Source organism: Balaenoptera physalus (genome assembly GCF_965194825.1).
Source record: "Balaenoptera physalus genome assembly, chromosome: 2".
In the NCBI taxonomy this organism is placed as follows: Eukaryota; Metazoa; Chordata; class Mammalia; order Artiodactyla; family Balaenopteridae; genus Balaenoptera; species Balaenoptera physalus.
Genome location: NC_138883.1, coordinates 167408470 through 167433076, shown reverse-complemented (window position 1 = coordinate 167433076; position 24607 = coordinate 167408470). Strand labels below are relative to the sequence as shown.

General features: G+C 37.2%; 1 protein-coding gene across 13 annotated transcripts in view; it reads right to left on the bottom strand.

Annotated features, from left to right (window-relative positions):
• Positions 1 to 24607, bottom strand: part of ARMC3 (armadillo repeat containing 3) — a 93031-nt gene that overhangs the window by 67423 nt on the left and 1001 nt on the right. For 4 of the 13 annotated variants that reach the window (XM_082449690.1, XM_082449691.1, XM_082449685.1 and 1 more), the window contains exons 1-2: positions 13898 to 20334; positions 7004 to 7129 (exon numbers count right to left, since the gene is read on the bottom strand). In XM_082449690.1, the coding sequence (XP_082305816.1) occupies positions 7004 to 7129; positions 13898 to 14105 (334 nt within the window). In that variant the 5' untranslated portion in view covers positions 14106 to 20334. Of the gene's footprint in view, positions 1 to 7003; positions 7130 to 13897; positions 20335 to 22331; positions 22384 to 24607 lie in introns of those variants that run through there. The other 9 variants (XM_082449692.1, XM_082449694.1, XM_082449684.1 and 6 more) reach the window with 7 other exon arrangements.

Below are 24607 nucleotides of genomic sequence, written 5' to 3'. Positions count from 1 at the left end.
CTGGCTAATGGTTTATCAATTTTGTTTATCTTCTCAAAGAACCAGCTTTTGGTTTTATTGATCTTTGCTATTGTTTTCTTTGTTTCTATTTCATTTATTTCTCTGCTCTGATCTTTATGATTTCTTTCTTTCTGGTAACTTTGGGTTTTGTTTGTTCTTCTTTCTCTAGTTCCTTCAGGTGTAAGGTTAGATTGTTTATTAGAGATTTTTTTTTGTTTCTTGAGGTAGGCTTGTATACCTATAAACTTCCCTGTTAGAACTGCTTTTGCTGCATCCCATAGGTTTTGGATCGTCGTGTTTTCATTGTCATTTGTCTCTAGGTATTTTTTGATTTCCTCTTTGATTTCTTCAGTGATCTCTTGGTTATTTAGTAACGTATTGTTTAGCCTCTATGTGTTTGTGTTTTTTACGTTTTTTTCCCTGTAATTCATTTCTAATCTCATAGCGTTGTGGTCAGAAAAGATGCTTGATATGATTTCAATTTTCTTAAATTTACTGAGGCTTGATTTGTGACCCAAGATGTGATCTATCCTGGAGAATGTTCTGTGCACACTTGAGAAGAAAGTGTAATCTGCTGTTTTTGGATGAAATGTCCTATAAATATCATTAAATCTATCTGGTCTATTGTGTCATTTAAAGCTTCTGTTTCCTTATTTATTTTCATTTTGGATTATCTGTCCATTGGTGTAAGTGAGGTGTTGAAGTCCTCCAGTATTACTGTGTTACTGTCGATCTCCTCTTTTATAGCTGTTAGCAGTTGCCTTATGTATTGAGGTGCTCCTATGTTGGGTGCATATATATTTATAATTGTTATATCTTCTCCTTGGATTGATCCCTTGATCATTATGTAGTGTCCTTCCTTGTCTCTTGTAACATTCTTTATTTTAAAGTCTATTTTATCTGATATGAGTATGGCTACTCCAGCTTTCTTTTGATTTCCATTTGCATGGAATATCTTTTCCATCCCCCCACTTTCAATCTGTATGTGTCCCTAGGTCTGAAATGGGTCTCTTGTAGACAGCATATATATGGGTCTTGTTTTTGTATCCATTCAGCAAGCCTGTGTCTTTCGGTTGGAGCATTTAATCCATTCACGTTTAAGGTAATTATCGATATGTATGTTCCTATTACCATTTTCGTAATCGTTTTGGGTTTGTTTTTGTAGGTCCTTTTCTTCTCTTGTGTTTCCCACTTAGAGAAGTTCCTTTAGCATTTGTTGTAGAGCTGGTTTGGTGGTGCTGAATTCTCTTAGCTTTTGCTTGTCTGTAAGCCTTTTGATTTCTCCATCGAATCTGAATGAGATCCTTGCCGGGTAGAGTAATCTTGGTTGTAGGTTCTTCCCTTTCATCACTTTAAGTATATCATGCCACTCCCTTCTGGCTTGTAGAGTTTCTGCTGAGAAATCAGTTGTTAACCTTATGGGAGTTCCCTTGTATGTTATTTGTCATTTTTCCCTTGCTGCTTTCAATAATCTTTCTTTGTCTTTAATTTTTGCCAATTTGATTACTATGTGTCTTGGCATGTTTCTCCTTGGGTTTATCCTGTATGGGACTCGCTGCACTTCCTGGACTTGGGTGGCTATTTCCTTTCCCATGTTAGGGAAATTTTCGACTATAATGTCTTCAAATATTTTCTCTGGTCCTTTCTCTTTCTCTTCTCCTTCTGGGACCCCTACAATGCAAATGTTGTTGCATTTAACGTTGTCCCAGAGGTCTCTTAGGCTGTCTTCATTTCTTTTCATTCTTTTTTCTTTATTCTGTTCCGCAGCAGTGAATTCCACCATTCTGTCTTCCAGGTCACTTGTCCGTTCTTCTGCCTCAGTTATTCTGCTATTGATTCCTTCTAGTGTAGTTTTCATTTCAGTTATTGTATTGTTCATCTCTGTTTGTTTGTTCTTTAATTCTTCTAGGTCTTTGTTAAACATTTCTTGCATCTTCTCGATCTTTGCCTCCATTCTTTTTCCGAGGTCCTGGATCATCTTCACTATCATTATTCTGAATTCTTTTTCTGGAAGGTTGACTATCTCCACTTCATTTAGTTGTTTTTCTGGGGTTTTATCTTGTTCCTTCATCTGGTACATAGCCCTCTGCCTTTTCATCTTGTCTATCTTTCTGAGAATGTGGTTTTTGTTCCACAGGCTGCAGGATTGTAGTTCCCTTGCCATCTGTTTTAACTGCATCCTTTTCTTAAAAACATTATTTTATTGAAGTATAGTTGACTTACAATGTTATGTTAATTTCTGCTGCACAGCAAAGTGATTCAGTTACACATATATATACGTATTTTTTTCCATTATGGTTTATTACAAGATATTGAATACAGTTCCCTGTGCTATACAGTAGGACCTTGTTGTTTAGCCATTCTATACATAATAGTCTGCGTCTGCTAATCCGAAACTCTCAACCCGTCCCTCTCCCACCCCCTTCCCCCTTGGCAACCACAAGTCTGTTCTCTATGTCTGGGAGTCTGTTTCTCTTTCGTAGATAAGTTCATTTGTGTCATATTTTAGATTCCACATGTAAGTGGAGTCATATGATGTTTGTGTTTCTCTTTCTGAATTACTTCCCTTAGTATGATAATCTCTAAGACTCCACACAAAAAACTACTAGAACTAAGCGATAAGTGAATTCAGCAAGGTAGCAGGATACAAGATTAACATACAGAAATTGGTTGCATTTGTTTACACGAACAATGAAATATCAGAAAGAGAATGTAAAAAAAAAACAATCCATTTTAAAATCGAATCCAAAAAATAAAGTACTTAGGAATAAACTTGACCAAGGAGGTGAAAGACTTATATGCTGAGAACTATAAAACATTAATAAAAGAAACCGAAGATGATTCAAAGAAATGGAGGGACTTCCCTGGTGGCTCAGTGGTTAAGAATCCTCCTGCCAATGCAGGGGACACGGGTTCAATCCTTGCTCCGGAAAGATCCCACATGCCATGGAGCAGCTAAGCCCGTGTGCCACAACTATTGAGCCTGCATGCCACAACTACTGAAGCCCATGCTCCTAGAGCCTGTGCTCCACAACAAGAGAAGCCACTGCAACGAGAAAAGCCTGTGCACCACAGCAAAGAGTAGCCCCTGCTCGCTGCAACTAGAGAGAAAGCCTGCGTGCAGCAACGATGACCCCCAAAAATAAATAAAATAAAGTAAATAAATTTTTAAAAAAAGAAATGGAAAGATATCCCATGCTCTTGGATTAATTCTTATTCACAATTTTTTTGTTGCATAATATTGACCACCTAATTTACTCTTGATCTTGTATACTCTTTTTACATCAACCTTTTCCTAAGATGGCAAACTCTTCATATTGCCTTAAGTCAGGCGTCTCCAACCCCCGGGCCACAGAATGGTACCGATCCGTGGCCTGTTAGGAACCGGGCTGCACAGCAGGAGGTGAGTGGGGGGCGAGCAAAGCTTCATCTGTATTTACAGCCGCTCTCCATCATTCGCATTACCACCTGAGCTCTGCCTCCTGACAGCATTATGGTGAGTTGTATAATTATTTAATTATATATTACAACGTAATAATAATAGAAATAAAGTACACAATAAACGTAATGCTCTTGAATCATCCCAAAACCATCCCCTGCCCTCCCCCCGACCCCGGTCGTGGAAAAATTGTCTTCCACGAAACTGGTCCCTGGTGCCAAAAAGGTTGGGGACCGCTGCCTTAAGTAATGTAACATCTGGGCTTCCAAGGCTACTTCTCCTCACGAGGATCCTAATGAACTCTCTCTTTAGCTGAACTCTCTCTTTTCGTTAAATGAGTCTCTGTGATATGGCCTCATTGAACTAAATACAAACTGGAAGGTGAAAGAAGATAGCAGCTCCCGTTTGATAAAAAGGTTTAACAAAGTAATTTAAATTCCTATCTTGAATGACCCAGGCATAGCACAAGCACATAGCTCAATCACTCTAGCAAAAAAAGAAAAAAAGAATTTATTTGCAACTGCAAAAGGGAAAGATGGTTCTCATAGCAATCCTTTAGCACCTGGAATGTTGGAACATCCTGTTGGTTCATCCATTGTGAGCATAGTGGTGGAAAACCATATGAAAATACAAATTTCTGAAGAAGCATCAGTTATTTTAAGACTGCCCAAAGATGATGATTTAACCATGCAGCTTCAGGGGTACATTTATTTACATATTAGTCTGGAAACATGACTTTGCATTTAGGTCAAATGACTTGTTGCTCATTTTTTATTCCAAGTTTCCTTGGACATGTATGAAAAGTGAAGCACTAGCTATTGTGTTGGCTCTCTTACCAAAAAAGGAGCTCCACAAGCAGTTGAGGACGCCATGTGTTTTATCCATGTCATCAGATAGTTCAAATAGAAAGTCAGGTAAGTTAATCCCAATAATGGTTTGATTTTTTTTCACCCACTTCACAGAATCAAAAGAAGTTTGATAAGTTCATGCAGTATACTTGAGACCCAAGCACTCAGTGGAGACCGCAAAGCTCTTTCCATGGTTAAGATTTGCAGTTGCAGACTGCACTGGTTCTAGCGCTGGTTATAGCCCAGCCAGCCAGCTTACAGATTGTGGTTTGACAGGTCTAAGGGAGCCATCTCATTTAGCACCCAAATGTAACAGTATTCTTAACATTTGGGGGCCACAGATTCCTTTAGAAACTCATGAAATTCAACTTAAAAACCTACTCAGAAAAATTTGCAAACTAATTGTAGGGTTTCACAGATGATAAACTCGTATATATTAGAAGATGAAAATACAAAATAAAATGAATAATAGAAATTAAGAACGTAAAAAAGGGAAAAAAATCATAGAGACCTGGATATTAAATTGAAAATATAAATGTAAACAGGAAATTATAACTCTCCTTTCTAAATCATTTAGAAGGAGAATCTGACTTAGCATGGACACTAATGTTAAGGATTGTAAAAGATTTAGTGAATAGAAGGTCTACTGAACTATGAGTCAGAGAGTAAAGTTGTAATTTAGCTCTCATCTCAGTTCTGCTACTAGCCACCTGCATGACTTTGGGCAAGGAATCCAATCCTTCAAGGGATCTTTCTTATGTTTAAAATAAGGAGTTGGACTTCCCTGGTGGTGCAGTGGTTAAGAATCCACCTGCCCATGCTGGGGACCCGGTTCGAGCCCTGGTCTGGGAAGATCCCACATGCTGTGGAGCAAATAAGCCCGTGCGCCACAACTACTGAGCCTGCGCTCTAGAGCCTGCGAGCCACAACTACTGAGCCTGCATGCCACAACTACTGAAGCCTGTGCGCCTAGAGCCTGTGCTCTGCAAGAAGAGAAGCCACCACAATGAGAAGCACGCGCACCACAACAAAGAGTAGCCCCCGCTCGCCACAACTAGAGAAAGCCTGCGTGCAGCAACCAAGACCCAACGCAGCCAAAAATAAATAAATACATAAATACATAAATAAATAAATAATTTAAAATAAATAAAATAAGGAGTTGCACGTGGGGTGTTACTAAGCACCTTCGGTTTTCAAACTCTGTGGTATGTACGCAGAATAAAACGGAAGAAATTTAAATATTTTCCCTGTTTTGGTTATACATAATTCTATATGGCACATTCAATATGGCAGAATTAGTCTGCAGACAACCCCAGAGACAGATTTATGAAGGCCCCACAATACAAATGATTACTACTTTAACTTCTCTGTGCCTCAGTCACCTCATATGTAAAGGAAATAATAGCACCAACCTCATTAAGCGATTTAATATATAAATACTATGTACGACAGTGCCTGGCACATTGTAAGTACTTTGTAAGTGGTGACTAGTGTTATTGTAATCTACATTGGTGGAATATCCACTGTCCGCTGACTGTCCTCATCCTGCTGTCATTCCCGGAGATACTCCCAGAGCCCCCACCTTGCAGCACAGCCACTGCTAGTCCTGGAGTTTCCACCAGAAGCCCTTCCACTAACTGCAGAGTGCCCCCGCCAACCCCGTAACACTGCAGGTGCTGTTCACGTGGTCTCCGCAGCTGAGGTTGTGATGGCACAGATGCCAGAGAAGGCTCTCCTTCCCCTCCCTTCCCCCTTCCTCCACTCATAACTGTCTCTGAAGACACCAAGGCCACAGTCCCTGCTGGACACCATGGAATGAGGGGCCCCCACTGCATCACAGAGGGTCCAGGGTATGTGAGCTGGGACAGTGCAGGAAGCTGGAGGAGGAATCTGTGCTTGTGTGCTTGCTGAGACAATGGTAAAAAGGAGAAGGTAGGATGATTTTAGCCACGTGCCATGATAGAGACATGTTTATTCCTATCAGCCCGAGTTTCATGACAGAATTCAGTCTCCACCAAGAAAGTCATTTTTTATTATAAATAACAAGGCTTTTGTTGGCCAACTCGAAAATCTACCACCATAACATGAAAATGACTTACAAACAGAAAACACGTCCTGTTCACTAGTCAGGGACTGCCTGTATTGCATGATTTTAGTCAAAGTGATATTCTAATAGAAGTGACAGCATATTTAAAGTAATAGTTATTCCACCATATTAAATATGTGAAAATATTAAAGCAAGTAATAGGTCTGATTTAAGGAGTAAATACGTATCTAAATTTTTTTTTGGCAAAATATAGCTTGCAGCTTCAAAAAATAAGTGTATCAAAACTTTTTGCTCTGGGCTTCAGTTACAGTGAAATACACATGAAGTGTAACCTGTACAGGCAGACATTCAAATTACATTATCCTAACTCAAGAAAAAAACTATTTTAATTTTAAGAGACAATGATTGTTCTCCTAACTTGTAAGACTGGAACATACTACATCACCAACTCTGAGAGTTTTTCCATGGATATATGTGCACATATTTTTATATTTAAAAATATCACTTAAAATATGAAATCATACATTTGTTGCACATTACACTTATTTAACTTTTTTGTTAACATTAAAGTCAGCTTAAATAAAATTAAAGTGAGTCCCTTAAGGATAAATTTAAAAGTATAATGCATCATGTGAGATTATTTGATTAGTTTTAAAAGCGGATACTTACTATTAGAAGCCAGAATTCCAAATATCATAGTAGCGTTTCTTCTCACAATTTTGTCTTCGTGGTTGAGCAGCTTGGTTAACGGTTCCACAGCTCCAAGTTCAAGGAGGGTTGCTTTATTTTCTTCACCTGACATCACAGGTAAAATAAAATCAGACATGGATAGCAATCTCATCAAAATTCTTCTTTGTGTCATTCCAAGTTCTTATTTGCCATTTGTCTTTCACATTCCTCTGTTTCCACACGTATTTCTTTCAGAATAAACCTTAGCGCTCAGGTATCCTGGACTTGCTGCTCTCCCTTCCCTGGATGTTTACAAAGCTGGCTTCTTCATTTGGTTCTTAGCTCACACCGACCCTCCTGAGGGGTCTCTTCTGACCACCCTACCTAATGCCATCGCTACATCTCAGTCTTTCTGATCTCTTTATCCTGCTTTATTTCCTTCATACCACTTAACGATCTCCGTGCATTGTTCGCTTACATCCCTGTTACTTAACTTTCCACGAAGACAGATACCCTTTCTGTTCTATTCTCTCATAACCTCGTGCCTAACACAGCGCCAGGCATGTAATGGGCACTCAGTAATACTTACTTGCATAATCAATTATAAAAATTAACACACAGAGTCCCCACTTCGAATTCCAGTGTGGCGGAGTTTAGGGTGCTCGTTTCTCACCCCGTGGGTTTGCCTGCAGCCAGCACGGAGGCACACACGCAAAGCGGAGCCACCGGGGTTACTGGGATTCCTTAACTGTGGCAAGAAGCCCCAGAACCAGAAGGTCAGTGAAGGCCAGCACCTGGCCTAACTGTAAGAGCAGTTTACCCCTACCCCAATAAGTGGGATATCATTCTTCAAAGTCTGGAATAATATTTAGGTCCTGATTAATTTCAGCTTTTCAATTTCACCAGCTATGAAAATGCATATTTCATTTTCAGAATTAATTTGAGTAAAATAAAGTCTTTTAAGCTATTTTGCCTCAGTTTTCTCATAAAATTAAAATATTTTATACTTGAAGTTATAGGTTCATTCTGATAACTCAGTTCTCTAAACACAGACTGTACCTTCCTATAGCCTGTGGAACTGCCCTGTATCTAAATGGTTAAATCTGTCACTTGATAAGAATATGTTGAAATATGCATTGTTGACTATTACAAACGTCCTTCTCGAACCTTCCATAATATTTCCATTTTATTGGGGTTCTCAAAGTGAATTTCTTAGACGAAAATATTCTGTCAAATAAATTTTTTTTTTTTTGCTGTGCCACGCAGCATGTGGGATCTTAGTTCCCTGATCAGGGATGGAACCCTCGCCCCCTACATTGGAAGAACGGAGTCTTAACCACTGGACTGCCAGGGAAGTCCCAAATAAATTTTAATTTAACGATAAATTTTAGGATACTTAAATAAATGGTGGCTTCATAGAATCAATAGAGAAATATTCCATCTTTTTCAATTTTCTAAAAGAGTTTGTGTATAACTGGTATTATTTCTTCCATAAGTGTATGGCAGAGTTCAGCAGTGAAAACATCTGGACCTAAAGTTTTCTTTGTGAGATTTTTAAATTACAGATTTCCATTTCTGTAATAGATAAGGGGCTATTCAGGCTATCTATTTTTCTTTAATGAGCTTTGAGAGTTTGTGTCTTAAAATGAATTTGCCCAATTTATCTAAGTTGTAGAATTTATTGGCATTAAATTGTTCATAACATTTAGATTATCCTTTTAATATCTATAGGAGCTGTAGTGATGCTCTCATTCCTCATATCAATAATTTGTCTTCTCTCTTTTTATTTATCAACCTGGCTAGACATTTTCATTTCACTGCTTTTGTCCACTGTTTTTCTGTTTTCTGTTTCATTGATTTTTGCTCAGGTATATATTATATCCTTATTGCTAATGCCTGGGTTTAATTAGCTCTTGTTTTTCTATATTCTTAAAGTGGAAGCTCAGGTCATTGATTTGAGAGACGTTCGTGTTTTCTAACAGGCACTTGGTGCAATAAATTTCTCTCTAAATACTCTTTTAGTAGCATCCTACAAATTTTTTTTTGTTCTGTTTTTGTTTTTGTTTTTGCCACACCATGTGGCATGTGGGATCTTAGTTCCCTGAGCAGGGATCGAACCTGCACCCCCTGCATTGGAAGAGCATTGTCTCAACCACTGGACCACCAGGGAAGTCCCCCTGCAAATTTTTATATGCTGTGTTCTCATTTTTAATTTGGATTTTCCTTCTGATTTCTACTTTCACTCACAGGTTATTTATTTATTATTATTTTTTAAAATTTATTTATGTAATTTATTTATTTTTGGCTGTGTTGGGTCTTCGTTGCTGCACGCGGGCTTTCTCTAGCTGGGGTGAGCGGGGTTTACTCTTCATTGCAGTGCGCGGGCTTCTCATTGCGGTGGCTTCTCTTGTTGTGGAGCATGGGCTCTAGGCATGCGGGCTTCAATAGTTGCGGCATGCAGGCTCAGTAGTTGTGGCGCACAGGCTTAGTTGCTCCACAGCATGTGGGATCTTCCTGGACCAGGGATCGAACCCATGTCCCCTGCATTGGCAGGCTGATTCTCAACCACTGCGCCACCAGGGAAGCTCCTACTCACAGGTTATTTAGAAGTGTGTTATTTGCTTTCTGACTATTTAGTGATTGTCCAGAGTTCTTTGTGTTATTGATTTTTAATTTAATTCTAATATGGAATAGCATATATTTTGTATGACTGGAATTCTTTTAAATTTATTAAGGCTTGTTTTATGGCCCAGAATATAATCCATTTTGATAAATGTACTGTATGCACTTGAAAAGAATGTATACTCTGCTGTTCTTGGAGTGTTCTATAAATATAAATTAGGTTAAATTAATTTATATTGCTGTTCAAATCTTCTATATCCTTACAGATTTACTGTCTACTGGTTCTTTCGTTTATTGAGAGAAGAATATCAAAATCCTCAGCTATAATTGTAGATGTCTATTTCTCCTTGCATTTCTAGCTTCATGTAATCTGAAAGTCTGATATTAAGTACATTAATTGTTTAGGATTTTTCGTAGCATCTTCATTAATTGACCCCTTTATTATTATTATAAAATGGCCATCTTTATCTCTGGTACCACTCTTTTTTTGGTCTATTTTTGTGATATTAATATAGCTACTTCAGCTTTCTTTTGATTAGTGCTAGCATAGGATATCCTTTTTCATCCTTTTACTTTCAAGTTATTTGTGTCATCATATTCTGCGTGCATTTCTTGAAGGCATCATGCAGTTTGGTCTTGCTTTTTTTCTAATAAAACACTCTCTCCCTGTTAATTGATGTATTCAGACCATTTACATTTAATTTGATTATTGATATGGTTAGGTTTAAATATACCATCTTGTTACTTATTTCTTATGTGTTTCATTGTTGTTTTTCTTTTCTTCATTTCTGCCTTCTTTGTATGAATTGAATTTTTTATGATTCCATTTTGTTCCTTTGTTGGCTTATTTGATATCATTGCTTTGTTATTTTTGTGGTTGCATTAGGATCTGTAGTATATGTCCTAGCACAGTCTTCTTTCAAGTGGTAGTATACTACTTCACATACAGCACACTTATAATAGTATACTTCCATTTTTCACCTTTCTACCTTGGTTCTGTTGTCATATATCTTACTTTTACATATGTTTCAGACTGCACAATATATGATTATTAGTTTTGTTTAAAATAACCAATTTTCCTTTTAAGTGATTTAAATATTAAGCAAAAAAAACCTTATATGTTACCATTTCTAGTGTTCTATATTTATTCTTTTGTGTAGATCCATATTTCCATCTGGTGCCATTTTCTTTCTGCCTGAAAGACCTAGTTAATATAATTAGTTGTGTGGTTCTGCTTGCAATGAACTATTTCAGTTTTTGAATGTTTGAAAAAGACTTTATTTCACTTATGTTTTCGAAAGATATTTTTGAAGGGTGTAGAAATCTAGGTTGAAAGTTTTATTTTTTTTTCCGGTACTTTTTTAATTTTTTTAACTTTTACTGTAATATAGTTGATTTACAATGTTGTGTTAGTTTCAGGTGCACAGAAAACTGATTCAGTTTAAAGATATTGCTCCACTGACTTCTTGCTTGCATCATTTGTGATAATAAATCTGTTGTCATCCTTATTTTTGTTCCTCTGAATGTAACATTTTTTTCCTCTGGATGCTTTTAAGATTTTCTCTTTATCAGTCTTTTCAAGAAATTTGATTATAATGTGCCTTGGTGTAGTTTTCTTCATATTCATTGTGCTTCAGTTTCTTTAAGCTTCCTGTATCTGGGGGCTTAGAGTTTTCATCAAATTGGGGGAAATTTTAACAATTATTTTTTCAAATACTTATTCTGTTCCTCACTCCTTTATTCAGAGACTCAAGTTACACATACATTGGGTCAGTTTTGATTTACAAATTGATTTATATCCTCATTATGCATTGTATTTTCCTGCTTTTTGTCACACTTGGTAATTTTTTAACTGGGTGCCAGACATAGTGAATTTTACCTAGTTGGGCAATGGATATTGTTGTTACCTTGAAATTTGTTCTGGGACACAGTTATCTGGAGAAAGTTTGATCCTTTCGGGTTTGCTTTTAAAATATTTATTTGATAGTACTAGAACAGGGCTCAGTCTAGGCCTAATTATTTCTCACTATTGAGGCAAGACCCTTCTGTGTACTTGCACAGTTCTCCATGAATCTTGAGGTTTTGCAGTCTGGCTGATGCGAACAGGCACTACTTCTGACCCTGTGTGAGCGCTAGGCACTGTTACCTCTAAGCCTGTTGGGTGCTTTGTCTGACTTCAAGTAGTCCCCACACATATACATGTGGATCAAGCTGAACACTTGAGTGGGACCCTTTACAGAACTCCTGAGTTCTCTCTCTGTGCAACTCTTTCCTCTCTGTTACTCTGTCCTGAAAACTTGCTGCCTTCATCTTCCTGGATTTTCAGGTCTATCGTCTCAACTCAGAGAGTCCACCAGGCTCTGCACAGGTTACCCCTTCCTGGGCTATGGCCTGGAAACTCTCTGAAATCGATAGGCTGGGGCAATCAGAGGGCCAATTTCCTTTGTTTCCTGTTTCTCAGTGGTCGCTGTCCTTCATGGCCTGATATTCAGTGTGTTGCCAACTCTTACTTCGTATATTTTTCTGTTTTCTTACTTGTTCTGGTAAGGAGGGTAAATCTGGCTCCTTACTTCATCTTGGCAAGAAGGCAAAGTCCCATCATTTAACTTAAGAAAATATTTCAGAAAATACTGCTAGTACTGAACATCGAACTTACAATATAAAAAGAGATGACATGCGATGGCTCTGTGCTATAGAAGCATGATCCAATGTCTCCCTGAAATTTGACCCAGTAGTCTACACAATCTACTCATGAACCATACCTTCCAGAACCACTCTGGTTTTTATCAGAATTCCCAGTGATGACTAGAGTGAGGTGATGATGATGACTAGCTAGGTGAGTAGTTTACCATTTGCTAATTGAATGATTTGTTGTTCTCTCATGTAAGTCCCCCAAACAATGTTTTAAAGTACCATTTCTTTAAAATCAAATTGCTCCCATTTTAGTTTAAGAAGGTTTTGTTAAAAATACCAAGCTACACTAAACTCTTCAAATATTTCCAATTTCAATGTTACATAGTATAATAAAAGTCTAATTTTATCACCACTTGGAATGAACTAAAATGTAACTGTCTCTTATGTTTGTAAATCCTCTATGAACAAGTCTTTCAATAGAATATAATTTGTAACATTTACAACATTTTAGTAAACTTTATATTTTACAACAGTTTTAGTTTTACAGAAAAATTTCAAAGATAATACAGATATTTCCCATGTGTCCCACACCCAGTTTCCCTGTCATTTTACATTTTACATTAGTAAGGACATTTGATGCAATTAATGAACCAGTAATGATATGTTATTACTAATGAAATTCCACAGTTTATTCAGATTTCCTTACTGTTAGTTTTTCTTTTTCTGTTCCAGCATCCTATCCAGGTCCCCCATGACATTTAGTCATTGTGTGTCCTTAGCTTCTGTTGGCTATGAGAGTTTCTCAGACTTTCCTTGTTTTTGATAGCTATGACAGTTTTGAGAGTACTGGTTAGGTAATTGGAGGATGTCCCTGAATTGGAATTTGTTTTATTTTTAAAAAAAATCATATTTAGACTGGGGCTATAGGTTTGGGGGAAAATAACATAGAAGTGCCATTTTCATTATGTCATGTCAAGGGCACTTATTATCAAATGACTTATCTCTGTTGATGTTGATTTTGATCACCTGGCAGAGGTAGTGTTTGTCAGGTTTCTCTGCTACAAACTTACTCTTTTCCCCCTGTGTCCATCTTGCACTCTTTGGAAAGATGTCACTATGCACAGCCCCTAAAGAATAGGAAGTTGCATCCCACCTCCTCAAGGGCAGAGTATCTGCATAAATTAGGATTCTTCTGCATTGGAGATTGGTCTTTTCTCTCCCATTTATTTACTTATTCAATCGTTTATTTGTCTGTATAGACTTATGGATATTTATTTTCTTCTTTAATATAAATTATAGGGCTATAAATCTAATACTTTGTTTATTTTGTTGCTCAAATTATTCCAGCTTTGATCCTTAGGAGCTCTTTCAGCTCCTGTGACATTTACAGTTTTTTAAACTGCAATAAAGCCTTCAAAATGACTATTCTACCGACTGACTAAATTGCTCCTTAAGACTAGGTTAGGCACATAGGGAGATATATGACTTTCAGGTGATGCATTAAATGATATTCTGATTGTCTGAAAGAACTCATCAGACAGGAAGTAAGTTAAAGACTGGGGAGAAAAGTGCCCATTATGTAGCAAATATTTTTAAGAAACTAATGAACTAGAAAGATAAACTGAAAAATATCCAAACCTTTTAAAGCAAATCTATAAATGGCCTCACATGCTTTAGCCAAAATTTCTTCTTCTGGAGAATTAAGCATTAACACCACGGTTGCTGCTTTTTTGCTTTCAATTGTTAATGGATCAAACTGAAATTCAAAGAGAAAAATATCAGAGCCACATGCGAGCTTTAAAAGCACATAAAACATGAGTGGTGTCTTGAAACTTAAAGAGAACATAATCTTACAAAAAGGATGTGGTCACTGCCCACAAAGTGCATTGTAAATTTTTTATTTAAAAACCATCATGGTTGTCAACATTGGCGGCTTTGGAATTCCTGGAGTATGGAGGGAAGAGCAAAGTATTTTGGAATCCGGCAGGTGTAGTCTCTCATTTTAGCCATGGGGAACCAAACTAGTTACTTACGCTGTTAGAATTTCAGTTTCCTTCTCTGAATAACGGGTATAATAATACCTATTGCAAAGGATTAAGGAGCGGATTAGAGATCATGTATGTAAAGCACTTATTTAGCACATTGTCCGGCACATAATAGATGCTCATTAAATAACATATATTAGTATAATTCTTAGTCAATACACAAGAATCCTTGAGAACCTGTATGTATTAGATGCCCTGACAGTCTCAGTGATCATTACTTGCTTTCTAACCACTACACCCTTTCTTGAAAAGCAGGCATTACATATGTGAAACAACTAAAAAGCAAAAGATAACAGCATATCACAAAATATGAAACTGGATAAAATCTGGAACAGGGGAAAAGGTAATATAGTATAAAGAAAAAGTATAGGACTCTAAGAAGTCCTGTATCTTGCCGTGAGATCTTGAGAATTCATGTGGAGTTGAAATGAACAATAACAAATGCATGACCCCCCTGGGTTTTGTTTGGTCAAGGAGAAAACCAATTATTACACTATTTTTCTTCCATTTCCAGAGACCATGGAGGACCATTCTGCTTATGTTAAAGGAAAAAAATTTGAATTTCAAAGCTTTACCTGGTTCTTTGTGTTGGCCCTTTCTAAATGCACATCTTAATGTGTTTTGAGATATAGCAAAAATTGATGTTCAGTTTTGGGTAGAGGATGGAGAGATAGATTATTCTGAATAAGGAGATATAATTGTGTGAGGTTAAAAGAGTGAAAACAGAGAAGATGGCAGTAAGCAATGACCCGAAAGGACGTGGCTGGGATAAAAATACCTCTTGGAGGGAAAATGGCTGTTGGATTTTAGGACAGCATTATCTAACATCCAAATTGAAGCTGTTGTTTGTGCATGTCTAGCTCTGTAGTAGAAGCTGAAAGAGTTATCAAAGCCTCAAGCCTCTTAGATTCTTTTTGGGAGACAAATCTTCAGTAAAAGTCTGCCATATGCACCAGGCTTGCGGCACTTACGGGTTCCAGTGACATGAACCAGTGGGAAAAAATGGCCTCTAGCAGAGCCTAGAGCAATGGCTAGGATGCTGTCTGCAACACTGACCAGGAGAGCATAAGGGCCTGGAAATCCAGAGAAATTTGAAGGAAGAACTTCTAAAAGTACCCGGTGATTGAGGCTTGAGAAACATCTTAGATAGGCATTAAGGGGTAGCCCCAGAATGCCAGAGCACTTGGAGTCATCACTAGCTCACTAACCACGTCTTTTTCAATCTGAAAAATTAGGGAGTTGGATTATATCTCTCAGATCTCTTCCAGATATAAAATTCTAGGATTCTGTGAAGTACAAAAACATATGACAGAGACGATAAATGTTGTGATGCGGAAGGGGGAGTTAATTTGAACTGGGATAAATGGAGAAAAGTCCGCGGTGGTGGTAGAATTATAGGTGCGATTTGAAGAATGGATACAATGGGGTAGGCTGAGATAAGGAGGAAGGATATTCAAATGGGGAAAATGACACCAGGAAGGTTTAAAATGGGAATGAATGCTGCATTTATGGTGCGTAAAATAAGGAGTTTGACTGAATAGAAAATATGAAATAGGAAGCAGAAATATTACTGAAAAATAAGGAAAGATGAGGCCTCAGCAAGTGACCTAGACCTTCCCTTCACCAGCCCTCTATTGAGGATAATCAACAAAGTTCAGAGGAAAGGATTGTGACTCTAGAAATTTATACCTTGCTAAGTTATCATTCATACGTGAAAAAGACATGTTCAGGCATTCACAAACTCAACAAGTATACCAACTGTACACGTAAACAAATTACTTGGCAAATACTTCAGCCAAGATTGGGGAGGACAAAATATAAACACAGTAGTGGTGGATCAATAAATTGATAAATTGATATTTAAACTGGATGATAATGATGGTCTGAATCACAGTGTAATTCTTAAGAAGGGATTTCTGAAGTAATGACATAATAAGAAAAAAAAGTTAATAATGATTTGGAATTAAAATTCTAGATTTTTTCAACAAAACTCAGGTAAAATTTCATTGATCTTATCATTACCTGAATTACATTATTTGTTAATTGACTGTTTGCCCCACTAGAATGTAAATTGCCTTGAGGCCTGATCTATATGCCCAGGATGTAAAGGAATACTTGCATATGGTATGTACTCAGTATTTGTCCAGTAAATGAATGACTTTCTTCAGACAAAAGATTATGTTATTTCTCTATCTTCACTACCTAGAACAACACCCAATATATGGAAATCCTCAATAATGTCTATAAAGGAATCCTTATAATGTCTATAAAGGAATATATTAAAGTGCCTCTGGAGACTTCTTTTTTTATACATGTGGCCTTGAAGTGCCTTAACTGTTGTACTGTCTGTTGATGCCAGAAAAGAAGATTCCAAATCTGAGCCCATCAGTGGGCTCCAGGGACAGCTTGTCTCTCTGAAATTGTGTGCAGAACTTTTGGTGTGCATTCTACAGGGAGAGAGTCCACAGTCACCATCCTACCCTCGTAAGGCCCCCGACCCACCACCAAACCCTTGAGAATCAAAGCCTTAGATCACCTTTTCCACTTAAGTCAGTTTCCCTAGCATCCTGGCTGGTTACCTTTCCTTCCATTTTAGAACTTCCACTTCAGAGACCTCTGATATTTCAGTATTTTTAAAGCTGATTTTACGAGCACGTGAATGAGTAAACTATGTTGAAGCATAGATTTGTCGTGATCTCCACAGAATGGCTACAATTCTCAAAGGAGCAGGGTAGGTGGAAATACATTTAAGTATCTTTTAATGCTCCTTCAGTGGTTCAGAAAATGCTTCGGTATTTTGCCATATCTTCTGGTCATCCTTAAGAAAAAGGTGATGGGGGTACAAGAAGCTTAAGAGGAAGTTTGAGACCGTGAGAGTTACCACTGTAAGAGCTGTCAAAGGAGGAGAAATACCAGTGTTTGGCAGACAGTGGAGAAACTTGGCATGACATGTGTTTCTCCTACAGAGCCTGCGGCATTATAGTAATTTTTCATTAAAAAGGGCGCCGAGAATAAAATGATAGCTATAAAAGAATGCCACATGACTAAATATATAATCCTGTGCTGTAATTACAGATTCCATTTGCTTTCCCATGAAGAACTCATAGTCAGTCACCAACAAGCTGGTTGTGAAATTATAATTTCGTGCTCTGTACTGAATAAACGATGAACCAAAATTATTTACAAAGAGAATGAAGGAAAGGGGAAGCATTTTGGCTAAGCTTTGAGTTTTAAACCCAGTCAATTAGAGAAGCCATATACGTGTAGAGATGCTTTTCTACCTCTGTTAAGGAAATAAGACTATTTAGGATAAGGCTGCCCAACAGAACTGCAACGATGAAATGTTCTGATCCTGCATTGTCCAATATGGCAGGCACAAGCCCCACGTGGCTCCTGAGCACTTGAAGTGTAACTGATGAGACTGAGGAACTGAATTTTTCATTTTATTTTTTATTGTTGATTTTAATTAATACAATTTTAGTTATTTTAAATGTAAATAACCACATGTGGCCAGTAGCTACTGTATTAGACAGCACAAGTCTAAAAGAACATACAATTATAAAGCTGAACTCAGTGAAAAGAGATAAATCATGAGAGTTGAGTGATTTTTATGCTGCCGGTAAGTGCAAATAAAAGGCTTTTTTGATTTCTGTTGGAATGTGTTTATTACCAAGTCAGTGGTCTCCGATCACGAGGAGCCAATTGCACAGGAAAAGGGAGACAGATAAACAGAAGGAAGTAGACTGCACCACTCGAGCATGAACTTTTATTACAGACTCTGTAGACATCACTTAAAATCTGCAAAAGGGTAAAGGTTAAAATGAAAACCGCTAAAATGGCCTTTCATTTGCTTTACAACCTGAATCAAAATAGCAAATCTTTAGAGCAAGGTGAGCAAGCCAATATTTATTTATACAGTTTTGTATATGTATGTTATTTATACATATATCTGTGATGAGGGAGAAAGATAGGAAAATAAAGTCCCTAAGAGGCTTCATTCCTAGAAAAAAAGTCTATGGCAGTTTTGGCAGTCTATGACAGAGTTAGAGGTTGAGTTCTGAGGCTGATGAAAAGGGTCCAGAAAAACAAGACCCTGGGGACATCCCACTCGTCCAGGGAACTGGGTTTGGTTGTCCAGGTGAGGGAGCAGTTTCCACTATTGCCCGTTCCTCTGGTTCAACACCCACCATGCTTGGTTCCCTGTATGCACCTAACAGGAAGGCGTTGATCCATTAACATAAATGTTCAGTTGACTTGATACTTAACCAGTAAGATTCCAAGGCCAAATCATAGCCTCTTGTGAGTTTAAATACTGTGGATTTACCCACTAAAGTTCAACTGCCTCTGAAACATAAGAGAATAAAATTTCTGTGCTCTTAAACTCGAAGACCTGACCATGAATCGTGATGCCTGTGCTCTAGGCCTCTGGGAACTTCAGTGGCCGGATGGGCTCTCACAGCTGATACCCCTGCCTCCTTGGACAGTTCACACAAACTTCAACAGTTTTGTACAATGATGGACAGCACCCTCAACTACATCATTAATAATTACATTTACTAAGTTCTTATCTAATGCCTGGCACTGTTCTAAGCATCTTTTACTTCTCTAACCTTGCCCCACTGCTGTGAGAGGGTATGCAGTGGACATGATTACATCCTCATTGGGGAATACCGAGGTTAGGAGATTTGCCCCAGGTCACAGATGGTGGGTGATGAGGTGAGGATTCAGACTCTGACAGTATAACCCTGGAGCCCATACTCAGTAACCGAATTTCATGCCTTATACCAACCATTGCCTACGAACGTTGTTTCTGTTAATAATTCTTTCGTGCAATCAGTCCACAGAAGAAGTCTGCCTTTTGTTAAAGCATCACAAACAACCTTTCAGCCAGACTTGGAAATGATTGGGGAAAGCATAATATAGTTGTGTTGGTTATTCAAGCCATATCTTCCCCCCGTTCAGGCATCTTCTTAGCTGGTGTTCTCCTTTGTGAGAAGAAGCGGAGAGCAGTGAACCATAAACGCACATGTCAGTGTATGCTCTGACAGTGAGAATACCGACAAGAGCAAAGGGAGCATTTTGTTTTAACCTTATCACCAAACACTCTTTTTTTCTGTCCCCGTTACCCATTTTAACCAGTAGATGAAAGACTAATAAAAATAAAAATCTTTGGAAACAATGTTTTAGGAGATATATATGGCAAATTGCCATGACTTGACACAGAAAAGGTTATTTTCTCAAGCAGCTATATATCCCTCTTTTAAATCTGGTTTTTATTTCTAATGTGTACAACAAACCTTTCACAGACTTTGAAGAGGTATACCTCGGAACAAATTCCAAGTTCAGATAGTTTAAACTGTGCTATAGTGTTTTGAAGCATTAGAATTTATAAGACAGAAGAGCAGTTAGATACTTTAATACTACTCTATGAGCTTTATTAACATAAAATCAGAGTAGGGGAAGGTTGGAAGGATCCTGGGGATTGTCAGAGAGCAACGGTCACTGTTACACATGCCTTTGGCTGCCCTCAAGACTGCTGTGACCCAAGGAATCAAAAGCTAGATTTTTGTTAACTTGAGGATCGGAATTGTTTCCCAGTCCTTGATTGTGCTCCTCAAGGACTGGAGTGCAGAGGACAACACCAGCAAGACATTATAAAATTATGGAGCGTGTATTAGACAAATGTATCTATTGTTTAATAGTTCCTTGATTCTAATTTTAATCAGAAAGTGTTTGTCGTCAAGTACTGTGTGCATGACTCCACTTTCTGGTAGTAATAGGATGTCAATAATGCTATTCTGCAGCAAAAAGAAGGGTAATGCAAATAAGATGCAATGAAAAATTAAGAGAATTTAGAACATTTTAGGGGTATGTCCAAAGGAGAGCAGCCAGACTGATGAACTGTATCAGGAGACCACAGTGACCTTCTCTGCAAAGCTTTCCTAGACCTGGACAGACAGGTCTTCTGTAGCCTCTGTTTCCAGCTGCATTGAAGGATCATACAGGAGTTATATAGGGATGTGTGTGTGTGTGTGTGTGTGTGTGTGTGTGTGTGTGTGTGTGTAGCAGAATCTAAAGGATTCGCAAGACAACAGGTCTTATTTACTGAGTGTTTTCTACGTGCTAGGCACTGTGAACTTCATGTACTCTCATTGTAATCGATAGAACAACCAAAATGACTTGGACATGACAATTCTCATTTAAGAGATTAAAAAAAAAAAGCTGAAATAACTTGGCCAAATTTGGCAACTTCACCAAAATAACAGTTTATGAGACGCAGAGCTGGGACAAAGGTCATATTTGTAACCACAGTGTTCCAGTGTTGTCGGGAAGATTCCTGCACTAACCTCAGATTCTTTCAAACAGTAAAATCCTGCGAGTCTTTTGACTATACACAATTTTTTCTCATTCACATTTTATTTGAAGACAACCACACCAAATGTCTGTTTCAAAATATGTTTTTAAATTGAAAATTGAGGACATTTTCTATTTTTAACATAATCAGTAGTTCATAAACTTTAAAGAGAGACAATAAAACCCTGCTTTAATTTTTTATCATAGCTTTTTTTTTTTGTAATTAGAATAGGTTCTGTATCTCCACTTTCTGTAGAACAACTACAATTCAAGAATAGTAGTTTCTTATAAACTGATTAACTCAGTATCCCAGTAAGCATAGCAGAAACCAAAAATTGGTGAGTTTCCATTTTTTTCAGATGGGTTCTTTTTCTTTTTTTACATCTTTATTGGAGGATAATTGCTTTACAATGTTGTGTTAGTTTCTGCTGTACAAAAAGGTGAATCAGCTATATGTATACATATATTCCCATATCTCCTCCCTCTTGCGTCGCCCTCCCTCCCTCCCTATCCCACCCCTCTAAGTGGTCACAAAGCACCGAGCTGATCTCCCTGTGCTATGCAGCAGCTTCCCACTAGCTATCTATTTTACATCTGGTAGTGTATATATGTCAGTGCTACTCTCTCACTTCGTCCCAGCTTCCCCTTCCCCCCTATGTCCTCAAGTCCGTTCTCTACGTCTGCGTCTTTATTCCTGCCCTGCCACCAGGTTCATCAGTGCCATTTTTTTAGATTCCATATATATGCATTAGCATACGGTATTTGTTATTCTCTTTCTGACTTACCTCACTCTGTATGACAGACTCTAGGTCCATCCACCTCACTACAAATAACTCAATTTCTTTTCTCTTTATATCATAGCTTTTTAATTCATATATTGTGATCATATTCCCATGCTATCAAATATTCAGTGACATCATTTTATCAAAATGGAATAATTTATTTAACTAAGTTTTTATTATAAAACATTTTTGTTACTTCTAATTGTTTACTTCTATAATCACTACCGCTATGGAAATAATTTTCTGTATGATCCATGCTTATTTACCATGATCACTTTAAATTATTTTACAACTTCTAAGATCACCTTGTCCCAAATGACCAACCTATTGGACATTGTTGAACCCTGCTTTTAAAAGGGAGAGACAAGGTTTTGTGTTGTGGGGAATGCATTATTCAAGCACTGGAAAGAGAAAAAGGTAATGAACACAGATTTTTCTCTCCATAGAATTGGAAAATACAGGACTTCCAATATCCAAATAGTCATCTTAAGACAACCTCACATACATACTTAATAGCTATAGCATAACTTCCAGTCATTTTTTAAAATTCATTTGGATAATTAACATTAATGAGAGACTGGCAAATGTAAATTTAAAGTATTTGAAAGAACAAACCAAAACTATTTGTTCATTAACTAGGCTTATAAACATGCCATCCACATACTGGAAAAGCTAATAATTACTCTCTAATTGTGCTAATCAGGTAATGACAATGTTGTAAATGTTTGTTTACATAATGTTAGATTTCTCTGACTAATCTTATCATTAGTCAGACTTTGGACTTCTGCCACCGTGCACTCATGTATATAGTGGTACATGCCAAACTGTTTCAACAGTTTATTTTTAAAACTGGTTGTTAACATGCTGCTAGTATTCAAATCAGAAACTTACCACATCCTTGGGAGGGGGCTCTGGTTCCTTCTTTATCTTTTTACCCATTCTGGAAAAAGATGCCACAAATGGTTAAAATGTCATTTGTACATTGTATATGTACAAATCTCTCAGTTACCTGCATTCCTAGGAGGAGATGTACTTCGTCCTCTAAATTTTACCTAAAAAGAAACTAGGCAATACATGTAGAAATTATTGCACGTATACAAATATGTTACCTACATCCCAAACGTCACAATTTTAAAGGAACTTATTGATAAGATTGTTGGGCATTAGTCCTGGCTTCCAGTTTGGAAAGAAGGAGAATACATTAATGACATAAATTTTACTTACTAACAGGTAATGGTTTGCCATGATTATAGCTCACTTGTGTAGGTCTTGGGAGACCAAATCTAAATTACTTTTGAGATCTGCAGGAATGTTCTGCCACAAAGGGAGGGATTTTTGTCTGCTTTCTTGCACTGATCTACCCCAAGCACCTAGAACAGTGTCTGGTACATACTGGGCATTTGACATTTATAAAAATCATTAACTCTGTTGTTCCTGGGGGTAATTGTTTTCTGAATGATATCCAAGATCTACCAAGACCAAGTGAACATATGTGTCATTTTCCCAGATAAAAAAATGTTTTCTCTAATGTATTCCATAGCTCAATAAAAAAGTAATTGAGAATCTCAAAAGATGTATTCTAGGGAAATTGGGGTTACTAACTCCACCTGGGTACAGAGAACTTTCCAAGATGCTGGTGGTGACTGTTAAAATAACCCTAGAAATCTTTCATGTTTTCTCCAATGAGAGTTTGTGGGGTTATGCTTGGTATTAGGGCAATCTCAGATGGTATATTCTAGTCTCAAGGAAATTACTATAGTCTCAAGAAAATTTTGGGAAGTGGGAAATCTTTGGAGAGAATCTACAATGTCAGGGTTAGTTCAGATGGCTTGCCAAGGGACAAAAGCAACTCCAAGAATTGATCACATAAGTTAAAAAGCCACATGTTCATAGAAACTCATAGTGACTTCTGAAAGACATCTATTCCAGGTCCCTAACTTCAAGTCACATAAATTTCAAGATCCTTGAGGGCCTGGGCAAGCTTATGCTGTGCACTACCTCATGCTATACCTAATATGTTAAAACATTAAAATACACCCACATCCCCTGTTAAATATAATTTTCATCATAAAAAAGATTTGAAATTTTGCATTTGAAATGACTCATCAGTTTGTACACCTGGAAATTCTTGCAAAATAAGAAAATTGTTTTCAAATGTAATTTTAATATTAATAAAACACTTAATATTAATTTTTGAATTTTCTTTTCATATTTTAGACCAAATGCTTTTTTTCAGATCCCAAATATCTTTCTTTCACAGATACTTGAAAAGCACAGAGATCCTAGACTTTGTGCCTATAATGTTTCAGGCAGACACACAGACTATTCTGGACAGATGAAAATCTGACCTATGATTTCTCTAGGAAAAAGAGATTTCACAGCTCTTTATAACCAATTCCAAGATATAGCAGCCTTTGCTTTACAAAAGAATTCCTTATGAATAACATTCAAGAAGCAAGTAAATTACACCCGTAGAAAGTTACTTGAAGTCATCTGATTTTCACTCAGGAACTTATTTTTCCCATTTCAGGATAGTGGTTTTGAGTAGTTGCATACTGAAAAATACAGAGGCTGGAATAGCCTAAACATACAGGATTACAGAGATGGAACTGGTCCTCGGCAATATGGTGAAGTAGGAAGCATTTCGTTTGTTTTTTTTATTACCATATTGGATATAACAGTTTAATAGGGGAGAAAATACACAGCTGACATAGTCCAGGGGCAGTGAACCCCAGAGATGACCCTAAGGCTTTTTTTAAATTTGTAAGTTAAACATTTCACTTAAAATCAACGTTGATACAACTAAATTACCTTATTTTATTCTTTAAAGACTCATTTCCCTTTAAAGCTACAGAGACGTCAAATTAAGAAAATAAATCTCTTTGACTTTTTGAAGCAAACTAAACTTGTTTTCCTTGACTGTTTTACCACCTGCCCATTGATTTTTTTTATTGTGCTAAAATATACATCACATAAAATTTACCATTTTAACCATTTTTAAGTGTATGATTCTGTGTCTACTGTTCACTTATAAAGGTATAACATTTCATTACAGAGAATTTGGAAAACAAGGAAGGGAATATGGAATTTTTAAAAAATCACTCAGAAATAAGTTTAGGGAGATCAGCACTATTTGGATATAGCTCATGTTTTGTGTATTTTCTATA